This window comes from Leptopilina boulardi, unplaced genomic scaffold (assembly GCF_019393585.1).
Source record: "Leptopilina boulardi isolate dan_hultmark-lab unplaced genomic scaffold, ZJU_Lbou_2.1 LbouV2_372, whole genome shotgun sequence".
Taxonomy (NCBI): Eukaryota; Metazoa; Arthropoda; class Insecta; order Hymenoptera; family Figitidae; genus Leptopilina; species Leptopilina boulardi.
In genome coordinates this window covers 1,373,917-1,396,471 of record NW_026137943.1, presented here as the reverse complement: position 1 = coordinate 1,396,471, position 22,555 = coordinate 1,373,917, and the positions used below count along the sequence as shown (strand labels likewise).

At 28.7% G+C, this 22,555-nt stretch overlaps 2 protein-coding genes across 2 annotated transcripts in view; both read right to left on the bottom strand.

The window, feature by feature from the left end:
• LOC127287721 (uncharacterized) overlaps positions 1 to 22,555 on the bottom strand; it is a 277,776-nt gene that overhangs the window by 180,455 nt on the left and 74,766 nt on the right. The window lies entirely within an intron of this gene.
• The window catches only part of LOC127287715 (protein O-mannosyl-transferase TMTC2), a 127,010-nt gene that overhangs the window by 60,996 nt on the left and 43,459 nt on the right, over positions 1 to 22,555 (bottom strand). The window contains exons 2-5 of the mRNA XM_051314797.1: positions 17,560 to 17,800; positions 15,051 to 15,347; positions 8,268 to 9,174; positions 122 to 236 (exon numbers count right to left, since the gene is read on the bottom strand). Of these exons, the coding sequence (XP_051170754.1) occupies positions 122 to 236; positions 8,268 to 9,174; positions 15,051 to 15,347; positions 17,560 to 17,800 (1,560 nt within the window). The remainder of the gene's footprint in view (positions 1 to 121; positions 237 to 8,267; positions 9,175 to 15,050; positions 15,348 to 17,559; positions 17,801 to 22,555) is intronic.

Sequence of the window (22,555 nt, the reverse complement as noted above, 5' to 3'; positions counted from 1 at the left end):
AAGTTCGATTTCTAAGTGCCATCATTTGGAATTTCAAGTCGATACTCTCCAACGGAAAGCTTCGCCATATGGCGGATAAAGTAGTGCCTTAAGTAAAAAAAAAAGGGAAACTGTTACTTACAGATTATAGTGAACATCCGCCATATTTGGTCGATGTCGAAGAGCTTGCACAAAAGCTTCTTCAGCTTCTGCAACTCGTCCTTGTGCACTGAGGACACTTCCTAAATTTCCATAAGCTGAAAAAGAAAAGAAATAATTTTTCATTTCTCACTTCACTTTATGACTAATTAAAACTAATTGAAACTAACTATTAAAAATTATGAATCACAAGGCCGTTTTTCATATCTAAAGAATTAATTTCACTTTAATTTTCTCTTCCTCCTTTCTTAATTTTTAACTCTGTTGCTCTTTTTAATAAAAAAAAAAATCTTCATTTTTTTAAAATATTCAAAAATAAATTTTTTCGAACTGTTTTTTGAAAAGCAAAAAAATTTTCTTTAGAAAAAATTGATCACATTCAACGAAACCAATTATACGCGTATATAAAAGGATTGGTACAGGCCCAACTATTCTTGAAATTCATGCTACGTGGTACGAGTACAAAATTCCTAAATAGTCACAAGGAGCGCAATGTTCTTTTTTTGAAATAAAAAAATTTTTCATCGACTCATTTTCTTTTTTTACCTTAGCTAAATAAATGGCAGGTATTTTAAAAAACCATGAATTTTATTTGAAAATTATTCTATTTATTTAAAAGTAAAATAAAAAGAATAAACATTGTTTCATAACTAAAATATCGATTCATTGAGTGTTAAAATGAAAAAAAAAAAACCTTTAGAAGAAGAGAATTGAACAATGCAAACCAATATTTATATAAATTTATATATCAAATTCCAATAATTTTTATTAAATTTACTATTAAAAAAATATTGGCATATAGAACGTCAGTCAGAAATTAGTTATGAAACTCAATTTAAAGGAAAATAAAATTCTTTTATTAAAAACTATAATTTCTTTTTTTGTAAAATGTTTTATTAAAAAATATGCAAAAATTGTTGCGGATTTTTTTTCGAAACCTAAAAATATATATATATATATATATATATATATGCAATTCAGAGGTCCACATAATTAAGAACGCTCGACTAATTAAAAGCTCATTTATCGCTTCAATAATTATGAATAGTTTTGAATAATTATGAATAATGTACAAAAAAGGATTCTTCCTTTGACGGTTAATTATTCGTGAATTAAAAAACAAAAATTCCTCTTTAAAATGGAATTTACTTTATTCAAAGTAAGAGCTCAAAATAGCATTCCAATTAAGGATAACAGAACCTCGTGACAAGCAGCCTGGCAAATAATATTGGAAAATGCAAATTAAATAGTAGCCTAGACGCATTTTTTTTTATAAAGAGACGAACTGCTTTTCTCTTTTTAATTAATAAATTTTTCAGATTTATTTGCAATTCCCTCTGTGATTGTTTTTCGCTTTTCAACATTGAATTCAGCAAAGTTATATATATATATATGACATCTATCATAAATTTTGTGGTATAAAAAAAAAAAATTTTGATTAATAAACGTATACATGAATGTATGTGTCATTAATAATGTTTAAAGTTCTTAACTACTTAGTTTCCATTTCTAACTTAGAAAAGTAGTTCCAAGTTGTAATTTGCCGAAAATAGATGCAAAGTTGATACAAAAAGTTTTAATTATTCTCAACAAGGAAAAGCATTTTCTAATGTTCTATAATTAAATTGACTATAAACTTTGTTAATTTGTTAATTTAATTTGTTTCAATAATAATTTAATAAAAAATCATTAATTAAAACATATATCAATAATGAAAGAATTTTTATCAAAAATTACATTTTAATGAGTATAATACCTAAAGTTAAATTGAATGAAATTTTAAACGATAAAAAAAAACAAAAAGGGAAAAGCGGATGAAATCGAAATTAAAGAAGTTAATCGAATAAAAATGTGTAATAGAGAGGCAAAAGAAAATCAGTAAACTTAAATGAGGTTCCAGTGGTTAAAAAAAAACAGTTTTTTCCTCTTTCTTTCTTTATAGATATATATATATATTTGAACAAAGAAAAACATTTTCTCCAACCTAATATTTCCCTGCTCAGATGTTACTCGTTCGAGAGTGAAATTATCAAATAAATTGCGAAAGGGTGGTTACTACCTTTCAATCCGTTTTCCAGTCGATATAAAGTAATACAAGTCCGGCGTGTCGTACAAAACCAACTTTTCTATCGTATCTCAAAAATACACACACGGCCGACAGACTTTTTTATCGAAAGAGTTTTTCTAAATCGAATTATATATATATATTTTTTTAAATAATAAAAGTTAAACGCTTCCTTTTCAATGAATTTTTATCTGATTAAAATTTAACAATCTTCCCAAAAAAAATATTTTATATGCTCCATACATTTCATATATGATATCAAAATCCATTCATAAAAAGAAAATACATAAAATATTTTACTTTAATCACATTTAACGTTTATATAAAGATATAAAATTTTTTAATTCACTTTTTTTTTCGTTTTATTACAGCTTTTGTTTAATATTACTTTTGAAATGTTACATTCTATTATAGTTTATTAAATTTTACATATAAAAGACAAAAAAAAAAAAATTCTTTTCATTAGAGAGAAATTTATAGGATTTCGAATTCAAGATTGTACATTTCTGCAAAATGAAGTTTTCAAAGTATTAGAAAGATCCAAGTTTGAAAGCTTTTATTCCAAAGCACCCAAGTTTTGAAGAGGAAACTTTAAATGATTTTTGAGTTAAAAGAATTGCATCTTGAAAGCTTTCCTTGTCCTCAAGACGTTGACATTTTTATAGATACTAAAATTTTATTTTCAAACTGCGCTCGAAATTTGAAAATCTTCCCTTACCAAAATCGGCCACTCACATAAATCATTTTTTTTACGATTCCTCCCATTTGCCAAACAAAAAGAGCTGTTAACTTTAAAATAGAAAAAAAAAATTTTTTTTTCTTTGTTTTAAAATTGTGATATTATTTAATTTTTTCTGTCAATAAATTATATCCACAATTTTAAAAATTGAGCACATATTTCCCAGTAGACATTAGTTTCCTTTGGATTTCCGTTTGTAAAAATAAAATGTACGACTTCAATTTTAATTAATAATGGATCTTTTGGCAAGAGGAAAAGGTATCTAACTTATATATTGAAAAGAGGGATAAATTGAATAGGAAATGTAATAATGTGTGATTGATCGTTTATAATCAAACTTGGCAGTTAGTCAGGGAAATGGGAGGTGGAAGAGATGAAGAGGGAGGTAGTATGAATCCTCGCAGGATCCTCCCGAACTGAGTTCCGTTTCCGTTATGGCGGCTGAACCAATCCAATCGTATCAGAACGGATCTACCGCGAACGCGAAGCAGGAAAGCGTTTATCGCTCGTAAATACGACAAACCCCCCCCCCTCCTCCCCCTTTGGGAACACTGACCATTCCAAATCCAGCTATCATATGGTATGAGCCATGGACTCTATGGGAAATCTCGCATTGCCATATAACAGACAATATTTTATCGACCAACACATACACACTCACACACTATCCCCCCCATCTGCTTGGGAGATTTTCACATGAAACTCCATCGAACAAATCCCCTACCTTCGTTCACTATAATCCCATCTAGCATGCGATTTGCAAACCGTTTAAAACGATTCCAACGGATAATATTACGTGTCATTGAGAATAATAATATATAGTGTTATATTTAGAAAATTTCCTACTAAATAATTAATTTCCATTAATAGAACATTGTATTTTTTTTACATAAATGTTTTGAAGTTAATTTAATGTTTTATGAATTCAAAAAAAAACACGAATGATCAATCGTTAAAAATAACTGCAGCCATTTTCCTTAATTCTTTGAAATGAAAGTAATGATTTCATTAATCTCATACGTGACTGAGGGAACAAAACACATGAAATTGGTGTTTAAGAATAATTTATTACACCCAAGCTATTGCACATTACTTTTTTTTAATTCCACTTAAAGGGTCTTCTAGAAAACGTGCTTCGCGTTTTTTAGTGTCGTTGCTACTTTTATGACAAATTCAGTTCAATTAATTGGAAACGACATTGAAGAAAGTGAACAAATTTTCCATTTGAAAAGAAAATAAAACTGTTTTACAGAAAATGTTTGCCATGGAGAAAAGGAAACGTAATTTCGAGGGAAATGTTTGATGAAACCGTCTCTGAATATCAAGGATATTCATTCTCTTCTTTTTCAACCCTCATATAATTTTGATATGGCTGGAGTAATTTTCTTTTTTTTTTTTTTTGATGAACAGTGCCAACAATGGAATATGTGATCAACGATTCTTTAATAATCGAATAGCGTACAGTAGACTGAAAAAGCCCGTTGGGAAAAACGTATCGCTATGTACTTTTGAGGTCGCCTTTGGACTACCGAATAATCTCGAGATATCATCCAACGAATGAAAAAGTACAACGTACTTCGCCGCCAGCACTGTTGGAGGTCGATTTCACTCGGTTTTTAATCTTCTTCTCGCGATATGAGAATCCACTGCAAGAGTAGGGTGAGATGAGGTGGTCACGCGATAGAAGCAAAGGCAAAAAAAAAACCGCAGTCTATATGTCGCGTTTGTCGTCACTATTTTAAACATGTGAGCCAACTGAAATCGCGTGTGTCATTTCATTACAATCAGCTCCTTCATCATTCTGGAAATGAATTCACGTTTCACGTCATTTCTTACACATGGAAGCACACCTTCAGGGAAAAAATACGAGTTCCTTTCTTTTTCATTCTGTGTGTGCTAGTTCACTTGTCAGAAGAAAAAGCATTATTGGACATTTTACTAGAGGCGATTGCATGTGCCTGATTGAAAGTCTGCACGCACACTCCGATAAAAACTTGAGAACAAAATCACTTGAGACGTTCTTATGTCGGAATTTCTTAATTAAGTACTTTCTATCAAGAACAAAAAATTAAGGGAATGACAATTAATAATAGTTATCTAAATAACGACTGTTTATCATACATTAGACATTTTTGAATACAGTCATTAATTAATTCAATTAAGTAGAAGATAGTTGTCACATAAGGGCCATTTGCTCTTAGACACCGACCCGTGACAATGCTGTGCTTACAAGGATCCGAATCGACAAAAAAAGTGTATCGCGATAACTGGTCAAAAGCATTGATCTTTATGGACAATGTTTCCAAAAAAATCGACTAATAGAAAGTTGTCACTTGTCCTTTATATTAAGAGTTGTTACTTGTCTATCATATTACAATTTTATTCACTATGAACTTTGAAAATACGAACCCATTTTAAAAGATAAGTGACAACTCTGGTAACTAAAAACAGTACGCACAGAAAAGTCTGCAGGCAAGTAAATGACAAGTGCTGACGTTCAGTAATCGAAGAAAAGCAATGCGCACTAAAAAGTCTTTGACAAGTTTTCTTCACCTCCAAAAGACAACAGACAATTTATAAAAATTTGAGTTTATTCACAATAAGCTTTGAAAATACATACACTTCCAAAAGACAAGTGACAACTCTGGTAAGTAAATGAAAGCACTGCGCACCAAAAAGTCTACACACAATTAAATGACAAGTGATAATGTTCAATTATCGAAAAAAAGCAGTGCGCACTAAAAAGTCTTGAACAAGTTTTATTCATCTCCAAAAGACAACTGACAACTCATGAAAATTCGATTTTGTTCACTAGGAACTTTGAAAATATGAACACTTCCAAAACACAAGTGACAACTCTGGTAAATAAAAGCACTACGTACAGAAAAGTCTACACACAATTAAATGACAAGTGATAATGTTCAATTATCGTAGAAAAGCAATGCGCACTAAAACGTCATTTGACCTTTATATTGAGAGTTGTCATTTGTCTACCATATTGAGAGTTGTCAACAAGTATTTTTCTGTTAAAGCAGAGAGACAAGTGACAACTTTGTATCCAAAGGACAATTAACAACTGTGATGCAGTTTATCATTGTTGACAATAATAAATAGAAATAAATGATGACTTTAAGAAAAAGTGACAACTTTCAGACAGACGAATTGTTTGGAAACATTGTCCATAAAGGTCAACGCTTTTGACCAGTTATCGCGATACACTTTTTTTGTCGATTCGGATCCTTGTAAGCACAGCATTGTCACGGGTCGGTGTCTAAGACCAAATGGCCCTTATGTGACAACTCTCTTCTACTTAATGTTTTTTTTAAGAATTATTAAAGAGATCTGATTACTTTTACGAAAATTATGTCGTTCTTAAATACAGCATGAATTATCCTCAGTATCATTAGAATTTATCCTTACTTATAAAACGCTGCTTTGGAATTTTAAACAACTTTCAGAAACTCATTGACATCTAATTAAATTTTAACTTTCAATTGTATATTCAACTTCCATTAAGAGAAATTTTTCCAAGTTAATATAATTTAATAAAAGTTAATTTAGTTATAAGTTTATAAATTTCATTCTAATTTCCTTCTATTCATTTGTTTTTGTATTCATATTTTTTTCAAACTTTTTTTTTCTTTTTTTTGATTCTATGACTTCTGCATGAAAGGATCTAAATTTTCAACGAACAGGTCGGGAATAAGGTTACGCTAAAATAAATATCAGTGTGCTAACAGTGACTATATATTGACTTTGGAAATAGAAGAAGACCATTCGTTTCGGTCAATCTTTGCATAAAGCAAAAGAAACAAAAACGTGATCTTTTTATCCTCTCAATCAGTGAGACGAAATAATAGGCTTACCGTTGAAGAACATTTAATCAGAAGAATAAAGTTTTTAAATTATTTTTTATTTCATTCTATCATCAGTATAAATAATCTATTATAAAAATGAATAATATAATAATTTATGTTTAACAAAAACAAAGCTTGGTCTTAATAAATAAGTAACTTTTGTAATTTTAGTAAACATATCAAAAATAATAATAAAATTTAATCCACATATCAAAATAATTGTGACATTATAAAAAATTGAAATCATCCTATATGCGATCAATAAATACAAGCGGCAATTGCACATTATATATATATATATATTATCTGCTTTTCACGGAAATTCATATTAGCACGTCTAACTGACTCTTTTTATGAGAAAAACTTTATGGTTGTCCTTCAATAATAGGGCATTAATTTTAATACTTTTTCTTTATTTAGTAAATTATGTGGTCATAAAAAACGCACACCTATTGAGTCGTAAAATAAAAATTTACACAGCATGGCTCGTAAAATATGGCATAATCGGAATCTTCTGCATGAAGGTTGTAGCTGTAGGTATATTTTTTTTAACACACTACAGTAACTTTTTCCATTAATCGAAAAAAATGTATATTAAATAAAAAGGATGAATTATATACTAGACTTTAAAAAGAAATAATTAATTACATAAGTTAAATACACTCAAGAAGAAAGAAAATTAATCTATTTTAATTAGCGAGAAGAATATGTTTTAGGTAAAAAAAAGATTTATACTCCCTTCAAACACAAGAGCGATGTCGACTAAATGTATTCGTTATTCGAGCAATTTAGCTAACACTCTGGTGACCGAGTGTTGTTTTCAATACTATGCAAATCATCTTAGGGTCGAATCATACATAATTCATTTTCTCGTAATTAAACGAGATTTCTTGTACAGGAGTAAACAAGAAGGGTTACACTTAGAGAAAATGCAGAACCATTCTGAGCAGACGTTTCTTGTACAAATTAAAATGAAAAATAATTTTCAATTGAGATACTGCATTTGTAAGGAAAAGATACGGAAAATTTGTTAAATTTTTAAAAATCTAGAAAATTTGATAAGAAGGAAGAAAAAAATTTTAAATGATCAGGAAAAATAATATCAAAACGAAACAATAATAATAAGAAACAAAGTATGTTTAGGGATAAAAAAAACCCAATAAAATCAAAAGAATGCAATGGGGATGAAATAAAAGGAGAACAAAAGAGGAGGATGATGGTGAAATAAGATAAGGGTCAAGTTGTTTGTGTGGACAACGGGAAGGAAAAATAAAACAACATGAAAGCGCAATTGGAGAGTAACAATAAATAGGATTAAAAGTCAAGAAAAGAAATTGCTATTAAATAAAGTGTACCATCATCATAACATTAAAAAGCAAAATGTATTAAAAAATATTAAAAAAATTAAAGTAAACTGTTTTATTAATTAAATGCGATTTTTTTTTGTTCTAAAATAAATTTTTCTTACCTTTTGGTGGATTGACACGCAATGCAGATCTATAAAGACTCTCCTCATCATACCAATCAGTATTTCGAAGAATTGTTCTTGCTGACATTAGGCCTAATAATAACATTGTCAACACTAAAATTCCTTTGGCCACCTTTTTACAACCCGATTTTTTTGCTACACCATAAGTTCCAGAAATTGCAGCTCCAATTGTCAAACATGCCCCAATACTCGGAAGATAAAGAATTCTCTCAGCTATCACAAATCCCACATAAAAGAAGAGATTACTAGCTGGGAGAAAAGGAAGCACTAGAAAACCGAGGATAACAAGTAGAGATGAATATGTACACCCTGATGATGATGATGATGATAATGATGATTTCTTTTTAGGACAATAGCAATCGTTAACTGGACCATTATTATTATTAGCGGCTCTACATCCATCTGTGTGACAAGCTCCTGTTTTTCTGCCAGCACAAACAGGACATTTTGGTGTTGTTGGCCAAGACGAGGTAGACATTGAATAGGAAGACAATTCGAATGTTGTTCGTGACCTTGATCTGGCTCTTCCTCTGGACAAACGAACACGACGAACAGCCCATAATGTTGCAGTGCCTAGGGCAGCATAAAGGCATACAGATTCAAGATTTCGTGAATCTTTGAAGTTGGTTATTCTTGGCACAGCATCCATGGACCAATCGAAACTTAGCGTACTGGGACAGAGAAGCATTCTAACACTTGCTGCTGGTAGATAGAGAAATGTGAGACCTCGTGTTAATCTCGAGGGATGTCGAGCTACTGGATTGTCAGCACTTGCAAATTCAGGAACTCTACCACCACTGATCCTAAGCCTGCCAAGGGTCAGCATTGCCAGACTTCCTGCGAGGATTGTCGAACTTCTCCATTTTCCATAGCCATTTGTTGAAATCTGAAAATTTTACAAAAATAGTATCTCGTTAGTTAGGATACACAACAATTACATTTATATTAAAAATTATCATCATAACTAAATCTTTCAAATTTGTTTTTCTTTATTTATTCTTTCACCTTATATTTATATTCCCTAAACCTTATTAATATCAGAATGGATATCACTAAAATAAACCTATTGTAATAGAAATCTATTGTTTTGGACACATGCATGACTATGCAAATTCGTGGCTCCATGTAAGTTTACTTGACAATGCAGTTATACGCAGTAAACTGAACGTTACATATACTATAAAGTTTAAAGTGAATTTTCTCAAAACATACTAAGCTGGATTAGATTTTCCTGGTTACTCTCTTATCGTATCCGGTGAACATTCAGGAAGGTTGCTTCTCAAAATCACTGGTTTGCTGAAAACTCAGTTTACAACCTACTTCAAACTTCATTTTGATGAGTCGACTTCCTTAGAACGTTACACTATCATTCAACGTTTATAGTTTGCTGCGCTAATTCTTGGGAGTTTAATGAAATTACTTGACAAAGTAGAAGAGGTGTTGAATAATATTTTTCCTTCAGAAAGTAAAAAAAAAAAAAAAGTTTAATCTTTGTTTTCGTTTATTCAAATTTTTATAAATTATCAAAAGCTCTTATGTTTTGTTTTAAAAGAAAATAAATTCAAACTCCTATAAAAGTTATGAATATAACTTGGGAGTTGGCTAACAATAATTTGTTGTTTAGAGCAATTAAGTGCTTAGCTTTTGGACTTGAATAGTTTGCTAAATGACTTTAGTTATTTGGCCTTTGCCATAGCTATGTAGATACAGTGAAAATCAATACATTCCCTTGTGGCCATTTATATGTCTAAAATTTACAAAAAATTTCTTTAACAAAAAAAAACTGTATTTTTAATGTCAATGACAGTATTAAATTATTTAAATTAATACTTTTTATTCTGAATTTTCTTCTCGTTCAAAATTTCTACTTTCAAATTCTTTCTGTGGTATATGCCTGACTTAGAACGCTTTCAAGTTTGTTCTATTAAATATTACAGTAAACAGAATTGTGAAAGTGATAATATTCTGTAAAAGTTCTTTTTTTTTTTGACTAAAAAGCAGTTTTGTTTAAAAAATATTTAAATTTAATTATAAAGATTTACTTTTGTTCTACTTTCTTGTAAATTCTGTTCTTCGCTTACAACAAAGGGTCATCCATCATCTTTCTATCATCTATCATGTGCACGTAGACCAGACAATGGCTCTCAATGTGACCCAAGCATAATATAAACACTTCTTTCTAAATGATTGTAAAAAATTTAATTAATTATAAAAATGGAGATTATAATAATTTTATAATTAGAAAATAAGAATTATTTCTATTACTATTGTATTTTTTAATTCATAAAAATAGTTATTATTTAGTTAATTATAATATAAAAGCTTTTGTTTTTTTTACTTTTGTTTGTTTTTGAATTTTTTTTTCTTTTTAAAGTGCATAATTATTTGTCTTTTATTCTCTTTTTAGTCGCATTGTTTTTGTCTCACATCCGTATAAAATACAACGTTCTATACATACATAAGTTTTTAGCAGATTCTTTTCCATTTGAAAATTTATGTTCAAAGTTAATTTCTATGCATTCAGAAACAAAAGCTTTCTTTTTTTTTGCATGCACATTCTTCAAATGTCTACTTTTGAACGGTCATCTTTTGTTATTTTAATATGATGGCAATAAACATTAACTTTTATCTTTTCCGTTACTTATCTTTAATACATAAGCGCCTCTTTTCTGCTCTTCTTTCATACACACCATAACTTTAGCTTTATCTTTATTCATTTTTATATGATGGTCGCTTTATACTTTATACTCTTTGAAGTTTGTATAATTCATTTCTATAGATTGTTGAAAATAATAAAAGTAATAATAATTAAATTTGTAAATGTTATCAATTATTAAAATAAGAGATTTTCTTTTCTAACTATTTGATGAACGTATTTGATAGAGTTAAAATTGACTAATATCTGCTGATTCTTTGTATATAATTTGATTTTATCTTCGTTTTCTATTAAGTCTATTGCAACTGCCCTATTCTTTTATAGATCTTTCAATGTTCTATCACAATTTTAACCTCAAAATTGAATTCCCTTTTCTCATTTCGTCTTCCATTAGATTTACTCCCTCGTTTTCTTCGTATAAATGTTTTAGATGCTTTTTCTTTATATCACTACCTTTATCTTTACGATGATCTTTTCATTTTAACAATGCTTTTTCGTTTCTGTAATGTACACATTCAATATATTTTTATTACTTTCTAACAATCTTGTTCATGGAATTATATGCTTTGGGAATTACTGACATTTAGTTAAATTACTTATAAAAATTCCATTTCTTTTGGAAATCTGTCCAGACGTCTGCTGCATTAACAACGTTGGAATTGATAGTTTTTAAATATAGTTTTTAATTTTTAACTTTTGGAAACTTTCTTTGGATTCAGTCTAAATGATTGAAACCAAATTTTAAAGAATTGACGTGCATGTGTTTGGAAAATTAAAAAAAAAGAGTTTTGTCACATAAGGGCCATTTGATCTTAGATACAAACCCGTGACAATGCTGTGCTTACAAGGATCCGAATCGACAAAAAAAGTGTATCGCGATAAATAGCCATAAGCACTGATCTTTATGGGTAATATTTCCAAACAATTCGACTGTCCGAAAGTTGTCACTCGTCTTTTTCTTGCAAAGTCATTATTTTTTATAAACTTTATCAGAAAAACACTTGTTGATAACTCTGGATATGAAGGTCAAGTAACAATTCTCAATGTAACGGACAAGTGACAACTCTCAATATAAAGGAAAAATGACAACTCTGAATACGAAGAACAACTGACAACTCTCAATGTAATGGACAAGTGACAATTTTGAATGTAAGAGACAAATGACAACTCTCAATGTATAAAAGACAAGTGACAACTCTGATGCAGTTAATAATTGCTGACAATAATAATTAAAGACAACTGATGACTTTCTGCGAAAGGGACAACTGGCAACTTTCTATGACAATTGTTTCTGAAATATTGCCCACAAACATAAATACTTCTGACCGTTTATCGCGATACATTTTTTTTGTCAATTCGGATCCTTGTAGCATTGGACATGTATGTATTTGGAAAATTGAAAAAACAGAAATGGAGAATATCCTCTCGACGTACAATAAAACACTATCAAGAAAGGAAAAATCGTAAAGAATTTTTTCCCGGAAAAGAAAAGAGAGATAAATCTAAAGAGTAGAGGGAATGAGAGGCGGAGGCCTCTTTTGGGTTTGCTGATAAGACGACGCCGTTTCTGCGCCACGTGCAGCCCTAGTAACGTGCTGGTAGAGACAGGGAGCTGATACACTGCTGGATTCCCCTAACTCCTTAACCTCATACCAAGTTCTCTTTGCCTCTCTCATCCTCACACATCGTGTGCTGCTTGCATCCGGATGCGCTGGTTGCAGCAGACGCTTCGCGTGATGCATGTCGCCTCCTTGCCGTGGGTTGGAGGGATGCCAAGGGTCGTTCGCATTTCCCAACACCTTCTCGAAAGATCCCAACCGTGCGCAGTAGTGAGTTAGTTATCCTCAGTCTTACTCAAAACTTCTTCATCTATTTTCTTTTTGCTGTTACCCATGCCTTATTTCCAACGTCACCATCACATCTAAGTAGAGTCATACATTTGGCTTGAGAGAAATTTTCGAATCTCAGACCGTTGAATTTATAACTCGCGTGTCTATCTAATAAGGTGGAACAAATCGTTGGGTAGAGAGGAGCGAGAAAGATAATGGCAATGAGCAACCAACCGTGAGCCACTTTTATTTTATTACCAAAAAAAATTGAAGTCAAAAACCAAAATAGATCTAGTGCTTCAAAAAAAAGAAAGTTTTTGGAATTTAACATTTGTAGTTTGAAGATAAAGGAAGATTTATCAACAGCAAATGAAATATCTAAAATTAAAGAAGTTTAAAGATTTCAACCTAAACATTAAATTACTATACATAATTACACTATTACCATTTTATGACTGATAAATTCATATGTACCTTATTGACAGTGATTATTACTATTGAGTAATTTTACTAGGAATAATTAATCACATGATCATTTGCATATATAGCCTTAATACGTTAATGCTATTAAATCTTCCTTTGATGCTCTTGCGAAAGGATGTCATGCTTCATGAATTGCGAATTTCAATGGATTTGAAATCTGTCAAAGCAATCTAAGACCCTTTACAGGCAAACTTTGTTCACATTTGTCACTAAGAGAGCTTTGTTCAGGTTAATACATTAATTAGCTTAAATATTTTGTGGTTTCCTCCTTTTTATTTGAAAATAATAATTTATTTGCCAAAAGAATTTACTTTTATTCGTGTATTTTAACTGTTTTTCAAAAAAAAAATGAAAAGCCATTTTACCACTTTTTGTAACAACTTTTGTTTATATCAAGAGTCAGTAGTTATTTTATTTTACAGAATTTTTTTGTGATTTGCATTTGACAGTTCTATAATTTGTAAAGTAAACTATTTGTAATTCTGTTGTCAGTTTTTAGTTTAATTAAATACAATTTGTTATAGTAGATTTAGTAGCTGTTTGGAAACGGTAGTTTAGATGGAATATAGAGATCACTTTAGGAACTATTGTCCTTGTTGTGGTCTCTATGCAGAATGATATATTATAGGGAGATGATAGATGACCCTTTGTAGTGGGTAAAGAACAGTGAATAGAATTGACAAACTATATAATATTTAGAGGTTTAATATAATTTTAAAATTCATTATATTTAATATTAAAGGATTTTCTAAAATTATAAAATAATTTTATCTTAAAATTCAAAATAATTGTTATAATTTAATTTTGATTGAATAAGTTTTTATACATCAAGTGCTTAAGGGATTTAATTAGCTAAATCCAATTTCAAAATTTTTAGTTTTGATTCAGGTGTTTAAAATTATTTTCACATGGTAATTTATTTAATAATTACAAAATTATTGAATAAATAATGCGTCTTTACTATTGAAGTAATAAAAATTCTTATTAATTTCGTAATATAATATTTTTTTTCATGAATAGTTTCCTTAATGATGTAGCATTTGAGGAATTAAGTGTTATGGAGTAACAAAAAATTTCAATGTAAAAGAGAAATCTGCTTGAAATTTATTTGATTTTTTTCGGTGACAAAAATTTGAGAAATATTGAAATTCTTTTGTAAATAAAATATTTTACGACTAGGTATCGATGTAGAGATGTTAAAACCAGATAGTATTTTTTGGTCTCGACAATTTTGTCAAATATTTTCAGGTTTTTGGTACTTCTATATACTTGCATTTTGTCACGTTTTTTGAAGATTTTATGATTTAGCAGATGTGCCTAATCCTACCGTCCCAAGTTTATTACTTTATGACGTCAAGCTTCGATCCTTTTGCCTGCATTATTTCCATTACCAAACCTAATGAAAACAAATTTACCTAATCTTCCTCTTTTCTAAAAATCCATAGTTGCCAGATTTCTTAAATAATTTAAATACAATGTTGCCAAATTTTCACGAACTACAATGTACCTACGATGTCTATTTTTTAACAGAATCAAGGTAACCTCCGGAACAGACACATCTTCCGCGATAGGTTACATTTAGCGCGATAAATTCAAATTAACCTAATTTAACTCTGATTGTATCAGTTTTGAGAAATATCACAATAAATAATTAAGTTTGTTAATATTTTAATTATTTTTCAAATTTATTTCTTTTCCATTATAATTCTAAACATTAAGCATTTGGCGATTTTAGAGTTTAATTAAATTATATGTATACGTGTGTTTAGTCCCTTGGATTTAATCACATCTTACCTTGCGAATATTTGGTTCGCTGTGACAGAATTCCCACAGGAGACAGAGAGCCAATGATGATATTCCTGTTTCTTTAGCCAAAGTAGCTAAGACTGCTGAGATCAAGGTGAACAACAGTGGTAAAAGCGATCGTGTTTGATCGCAATGCGCTGTGTATGCAAGAAATGCAGTCTGAGTAAAGAGACAGGCCAAAAGATCAGCTCGACCAACAATACCGGCAACAGCTTCAGTGTGTATTGGATGTACAGCAAAAAGTAAACCAGCTATTGCTTGAGCCAATGTATGCCCCGGTAGTATCTGTAAATATTAGTGGGTGATAATTAACAAATTTAATCTTAGAGGTTAAAAGAATTTTTTTTTTTATTAATATACATTTTGAATTTAAAAACAAAATTTCCCTAACGGAACACTTTGACAAAAAGAAACATTTATAGGATAATATTTTTAGGTCCGTCAAAGGTGTTTACATGTAAATTGATCTACATATTCGACGTGTACTTTAAAGGAAAATTCCATTTACTTGCAATCGAAAGCAGTAAATTTCTACTTTGTGAAGCCAGATTGCACCCTAGGGCGCTAGAATAGTAATCACTAAAAGGATCGAACAAAGTTATATACCCAGCATGCGTTGCCTGATAAAACGATTCGCGCAGTGTTGTAATCTCTTCATAAAAAAAAAAAAATCCTACAGAAGTTTTGTGACGAAAGCCATTTAGAGAATTTAAATAAAATATAGATGTACAAAATTTTTTTTTTTGCATACTTTTATTACATCACTACTTCGATAGCGTTTATTTTATTTTTTTTTATGAAACAGAACAGGAATATAAAAAAGAATTTCAATTCCAAAAAAAAGTTACAAATCCATTTATGGAAAAAATCATTCATTGGTGAATCTTGGAATAAATATTATCAGAAAGGGAAATTTGTAATATCTTGACCATAAAGTATCCAATACCCTTTTGTAGAACAAGGAATGTCGCCATATGTGACGCTCGAATAAAAACTCCCTTTCGCCTTATAAACATCATCTCTCAGAACTGTTTGCACGTAACGGGAAGCACATGGTGGCAAAAAATTAATTTCATAACTTTCCCTTTGGAAAACCCTGGTGGGGTTTGGATAATTTTTTATTCCCCAAGAAAAAAAAGACACATCAGTGGTGAGAATTTACAAGGTCTGTTGCCCATAAGTTATACTTTCAATTTCATCGCTTCCATAGTAGTGCTATTTTGATTAACGATGTATATAAAACGACTTTTACATTCAACATCGATCTTTTACGTTAAGATAAAGTATTTGAACAAAGATTATTGTGTTTAGATTTCACATAGACGTCATGTATATTATATAACGGGAAAAAAAATCATTTTTATTTCAAGAAACTTTATCTCTGACATAGAGATGAAAAAAAAAAGAAAAAACCCCTCACAAAGGGAAGAAAAAGGCAAGTGATATTGAATATTTCTTGACCCTCACACATTCTTGCAAATGTCAACAAAAGAAAAATTCAAAAGTGCCATTTCATTCATCACAAATGTGAAAATATTTTCAGCCAATATAAAAAACATTAGGGGATTTTACTTGTATAGCTTTAAAATTTATAAGGGCTTTTTTCCTTAGTTGTATGTATATATATATATATATATATTGAAATCTTTTATATATTTTTATTTCTTTTTCAATTCCTGGATATATGATTTATATTATCATTCTTTGTATTTTCATTTTTCTCCTCTATTTTTATTCGAATGCTTCGAAAAATATTTATTTCTTTTAAATTTTCTCTAATATTGGAACACTGGTGAATAATGCATAGTTGCTAAAGATCAATGTGGGGCAAACAATTGCTGTGAAAGCAATTCACAATCATAATGATCGAAAGGAAAATTAATTACTTTTCTTCTTACCGCACGTTCGATAATTAAATTGAATTTTTGCAAAAAAGAATTTCAAAAAAGAAATAAAATAATGAGACAATGAATTATTTATTAAATTTTATATTTAAATGCAATACATTTATGAATGAACATTAAATAATTCACTTTTTTAATGAATTTTTAATTTAAAAACAGACTTTTTAAACACATTGGAATTTCCAAAAATCAACTCTGTCGAAAAATTGTACTTATTCATGAAAACCGTTCTAGAAAAAAAAATAGCTTAACTACATATGTAACTATATAATTTTGTTATTTAAATTTAATACTAATACTGCGATAACCTCTTTGTATTGGCTTATTAGCCACAAAACAAAATAAATATTATAATTAACTTTTGTAATAATTAATAGGAGAAACGGAGATTTTTTTTTAACAAACTTTTAAAAGTGAAAATTAAATTTTATTTTTCGTATTTCAATCATAAAAAAATTAATAATTCTTTTTTTTTAAATAACTTTTGTTAAACTGATTTAACAGAGAATATTTCATGTATCACTTGAATATTGATTGTGGGATAATAATTTTTTTTTTTTTATTCAACGATAAAAAGAATTAATGATTTATACCTTTCTTGCTATTCGAACAACGAGAGCTGTACAAACTGCATGAAGAATAATATTCACGAGATGATAACCTTGGGGTTCAAGGCCACCGAGAAGATAATTGATTCTGAATGTAGCAACACAAAATGGTCTATAGCTACCATGTGAACCCTTTTCATTAAGAGGAGTCCCCCAAAAATCATTCTCCAATAGTTTATACCATTCTGTCGTTGGTTTTAGATCTGGATTTGTCAAAATGGCTCTCCTGAAACAAGAAAAAAAAAAATTTTTTTGTTAATATTTTTTGTTTATTTATTTATTTTTTATTGTTAATAAAGTATTTATGGATTATTTATTATTTTTTTTTGCATATTATCAGAATGAAATTAGTGTCGTTTCATTTTGATTAAAACGCTATGTAGGGTGATCACAAAACCATATTCATCCAGAATTTGAGCATCAAGCGTATCGCTTCAAGCGGTTGGCTGACCAAAGCTTTTCCCCCTATCTACTTGCAATATCATGTTATACGTCACGTTCTGATATAGTATTTCACAAAACTTTACAGTAAAGCACAAAATGTGATCTGAGCTTGATATTCCAACATAAAATCAAGAGCTTTTGACCTCATATCAAACTCAATCAAGTATCTCTATCTCATCCATATGCACCTGACAAGATATATTCACTAATAAATGACAGCTAATTGATAATCAATAAAAAAAAAAAAAAAACCTTCACCGCATAATAAACCTTGCTTTTACGAGAATTTATTCATAAAAAAAAAATTATCTTCAATTATAGATAGCTATTGAATATGTCAACTGTGCTTCAATAAATGTTATAAATACTTTTAAAATAGGTTACAAATTTTCTAGCATCGCATTTTTTTAATAAGATTATTAAATTAAATATCTTAATTAAAGAACTTTTTGTTTTATATATCGAATATATATAAAAAAAGTATTATTGGTTATTATTTTTAAATTGAGTAATATTTGAGAAATGAAAATGTATAAAAAAATTTTTTATGATTCAACTAAAGTCATGTTTCGGTATAATATATAAAAAAGAAGGCAAAGACATTTGACGGAAATTGTGTTGCTGGGATTATATATATATATATATATGAAAAAAGATACTTTACTTTATATATGAAGATTAGTAATATAAATGTTATGAAACTCCTTTAGTGTCAAAGGATAGAAGTGGGTTTAAGAAAAGCGCTAATCCCACGCACTGAAACTCAAAGTCATTTAATTTTATCTTAGGTTTATAGCAATATCAATAAGAGTGAAGCTTCTCCTTGGGAGATTATATCTTCCGAGATATTAATAATAATAATAAACTTTTTAATGAAAATTTCATTCAATACATGATTTCTCATATTTTTAAAATATTTCAAATTTCAAATTATTGAATAAATTGATAGATATTCTATTTAAAGTTAATTTTTTAATTTTTTTTTCCTCTTCCAGGAAAACGTTCTATACAAAAAAAAATTATTTTTCACTTATTTTCCTGTTAGTATGATTTTGGAAAAGTATTTTCTACTTTAAAAAAATTGTAGGCAATAAAATAAATGAGAAAGAAATTATTCCCTCATAACAAAAGGATATCCCTAGGATATCCATAGGATATCCATATCAATGGTCGATATCCTAGAATGGTCCCCAGGATATCTTGGGATATTCATAGGATATCCCTAGGATATCCAAACCGCCGGTCTGTGGGACATCAACAGGACATCCATAGGATATCCACAGGATATACCTAAGACATCCACAAAATATCTATTGGATATTATATCGCAGGATTTCCATGGGATAACCTCAGGATATCCTCAGGATGTCTGTGGGATATTCTTAGGATATTCACGGAATATTTAATATCTCAACATATATTTTTAAAGGTTAAAATTGTTAAGCTAATATAATGAATAATAAATTAATATAATAAAAACAAAAATCTTATGAGCTTCTAATTTATTTTAAATGAAGATTTGAAACGCATTTTTCAAAGTTTTTAAATAAACTCATGCACTTAATGTATAATTAATATTAATAGTTATTCGTTATTTGCGGGGAAGAATTTATATTGTTTAAAGACAATTTATTTTCTGACAATATTAAGCATATGAATACAGGAATGAATCACGAATGAGAAAAAAATTAGTTAATAATTTGTCAAATTAAACAACTTTCTCAAAAAACAAGTTGCATTTTATTTTATTTATATAAAATTTAATTCACAGAATATTCTCACTCGTATTAATCTCATAATGACTTTAAAAACAGTATCCTGAGAATATATTCTTGACATCCAGAAGATATACTGAGAATATCCGGAAAATATCTGTGGGATATCCTGACGATATCTATGGGATATCCTGATGATATCTGTGGGATATCCTGACGATATCTATGTCTATAGAGAGTCTATAGAGATATCCAGAAGATATCCTGTGGATATCCTCAGATATCCATGGAATATCCAAAAGATATCCAAACCGACGATTTTTTGGATATCCTTAAGAGATCCTTTTGATATCCATAGGACATCCCTAGGATATCTGTGGGATATTATCAATATATCCCAAGATATTTTGTGTTATTAGGGTTGAAATTAGTTTTTTTTAAATTTTTTCCTCTTCCAGGAAAACATTCTATCAAAAAAAAAATATTTTTCACATATTTTCCGGTTAATTTCCAGTTAGTATGATTTGAGAAAAGTATTTTTGACTTAAAATAAATAATAGTCAATGATTAAAGATTAAAAAATAACATAAATTACTTTTTATTCAGGTCATAGATTGAAAAAAAAAAAATATATATATAAAATCTAAATTTTATGATGGATGTAAATGTAATGAAGGAAATAAAAAAAAAATAATACTAAATGCGATCTGATATTTAGAAATTACGTGTTCACCCCTCTAAGTATAAAATATTTTTTCCCTAAAATAACGATAGAGACAGATTATATTGATCTGGAAGGTCAATTTCAAGCTCATTTTATTTTATCTAGATAAATGGGCAGCAATTCAAGACTTGATGAATAGTCACAAGCTAGACGTTATATAGTCGAGCTGAATAATAAAGCGCGGTTTTTATCGTTGAAACATAGGCTCTGAAAGCAAATGATGTTTTGGATATAAAACTTCTTGGCAGTGTGTATAGCCCTATATGCGAAAAAAAAAAAACCTTAAACAGAAGAATCGTAATTTTTTTTATTAGACACTTCAAAGCTCAGATATCAAAGTTAGAGTTGTAAAAAAATTATATACCATGGATGGTGAAATTAAAAAAAAAAGAAAAAAAAAAAAAAAAAGTTATTGCTTTTTCTGCATGAGATTTTATTTCACTACTTGCATATAATATTGATATCAGTATGAAATTTTACTGCTTTACCTCGAAATTGAAATTTATTTTCAGAAAACGGATCATTTTTAAATAACCTACAATTTTTTTTTATTATTATTTCTCAGTAAATTTTCAAATAATCATAAATTATTATAAACTATTGCATATGAAGTAAAATTTTAATTTAAAATTATGTATAAAATTTAAAAAATTAATATTAATAATTTAATAAACTAATGAAATATGAATATAATCAAATATTAAGTACAAATTCATTTAATTATAATGTCTATACTGATTGCTTTCAGTAATATTTTAAACATGAATAAAATTTACATTTTGGTTAGTTGTACAAAATAAACATTAATTCACTTGTTTACTATTGCAAACCAAAGTTTACATTTAATTTAATATTATCATATTTTAGTAAAATATTTAACATTTATGAAATTAAGTAACTTTATCGATTCATTAAAAACAAAACTTTATATTTTCCTTGTTAAAAATAAAATTAGATTTTTCAACAAAATTTTCCAAAATTATGCAATAAAAAAATTTTTCTTTATTTATTTTTAAATAACAAAAAATTATTTTATAATTTCTACAAAATTTATAGAACAATTCACAATTCTAGATATATTATATTCCATTTTAGAACAAATTTCCGATTATTGAACAACTTCAGACAATTCTCTATTGGAAAGTTCGAAATGTATTCAAAACTTTTACTTGATTTATTTTCCTAATAAATGTATATATAATTGTTTTCAATTGTTAATAAAATTATCAATGATTAATATAATGAGAAAAGTTAAATGAAGAATTATAAATTGTTTAAAAATGAAAATTTGAAAATTAAAATGTAATTTAAATTATTTTCAAAAATTATTTTAATTTTTTTTCTTTAATTATTGTATATTTATGAATTTTTCTTATTGTTCTTTATAAATGTATTTAAATATTAACAGGAGAGAAAAATATTTTTTGCCATTGATTTAAACTTATTATTATATCTTTTCATAAACATCAACATAGTCAGTTGTTGCACAACTTTCTCAATTCACGTGTGGCAAACGTTTATCGTTTTTACGACCCTGGTTACTTTTTTTTGCGTTTTTCCTTTTCGCATATATATATATATACACCTTACTGTACCTTTCTTCATGGCATTTCTTTAACCCGAGACGATAAACATATTTCTTTCTGTCTCTACTACCATCACCACTCCACTAACTCCGTTTCCTCTAACCGGTTGTACCATACCACCCTCAAATCCTGCGACCTTAATAAACGTATTTCCCTTTCTACCCCCTCTCCTTCTTTGGTAACTTTCGTCCTTTTTCATTTCTCAGCAACTTCCGAGAACTAGCAGCCGCGTTTCTTTCCGAACAAATCAACGAATTACAACTCTACCAGATATTAAGCTCCATAGATGATTAATTTGCTCCATAATTATTCGAAATGCAGTCGAATTTTCAAAAAACCGGTTTTTTTTTTTTTTATAAAACCATCAATTTAAATAAGTAGAAGAATTTTAAAAAATTAATAATCAAGAGCTAATAAATCAAATAATTATTGGAAATAAATAATTTTAAATGTTCTATACGAATCCATACAAAAACACGATTGCAAAACGAAAAGTAATATAATGACAGGTA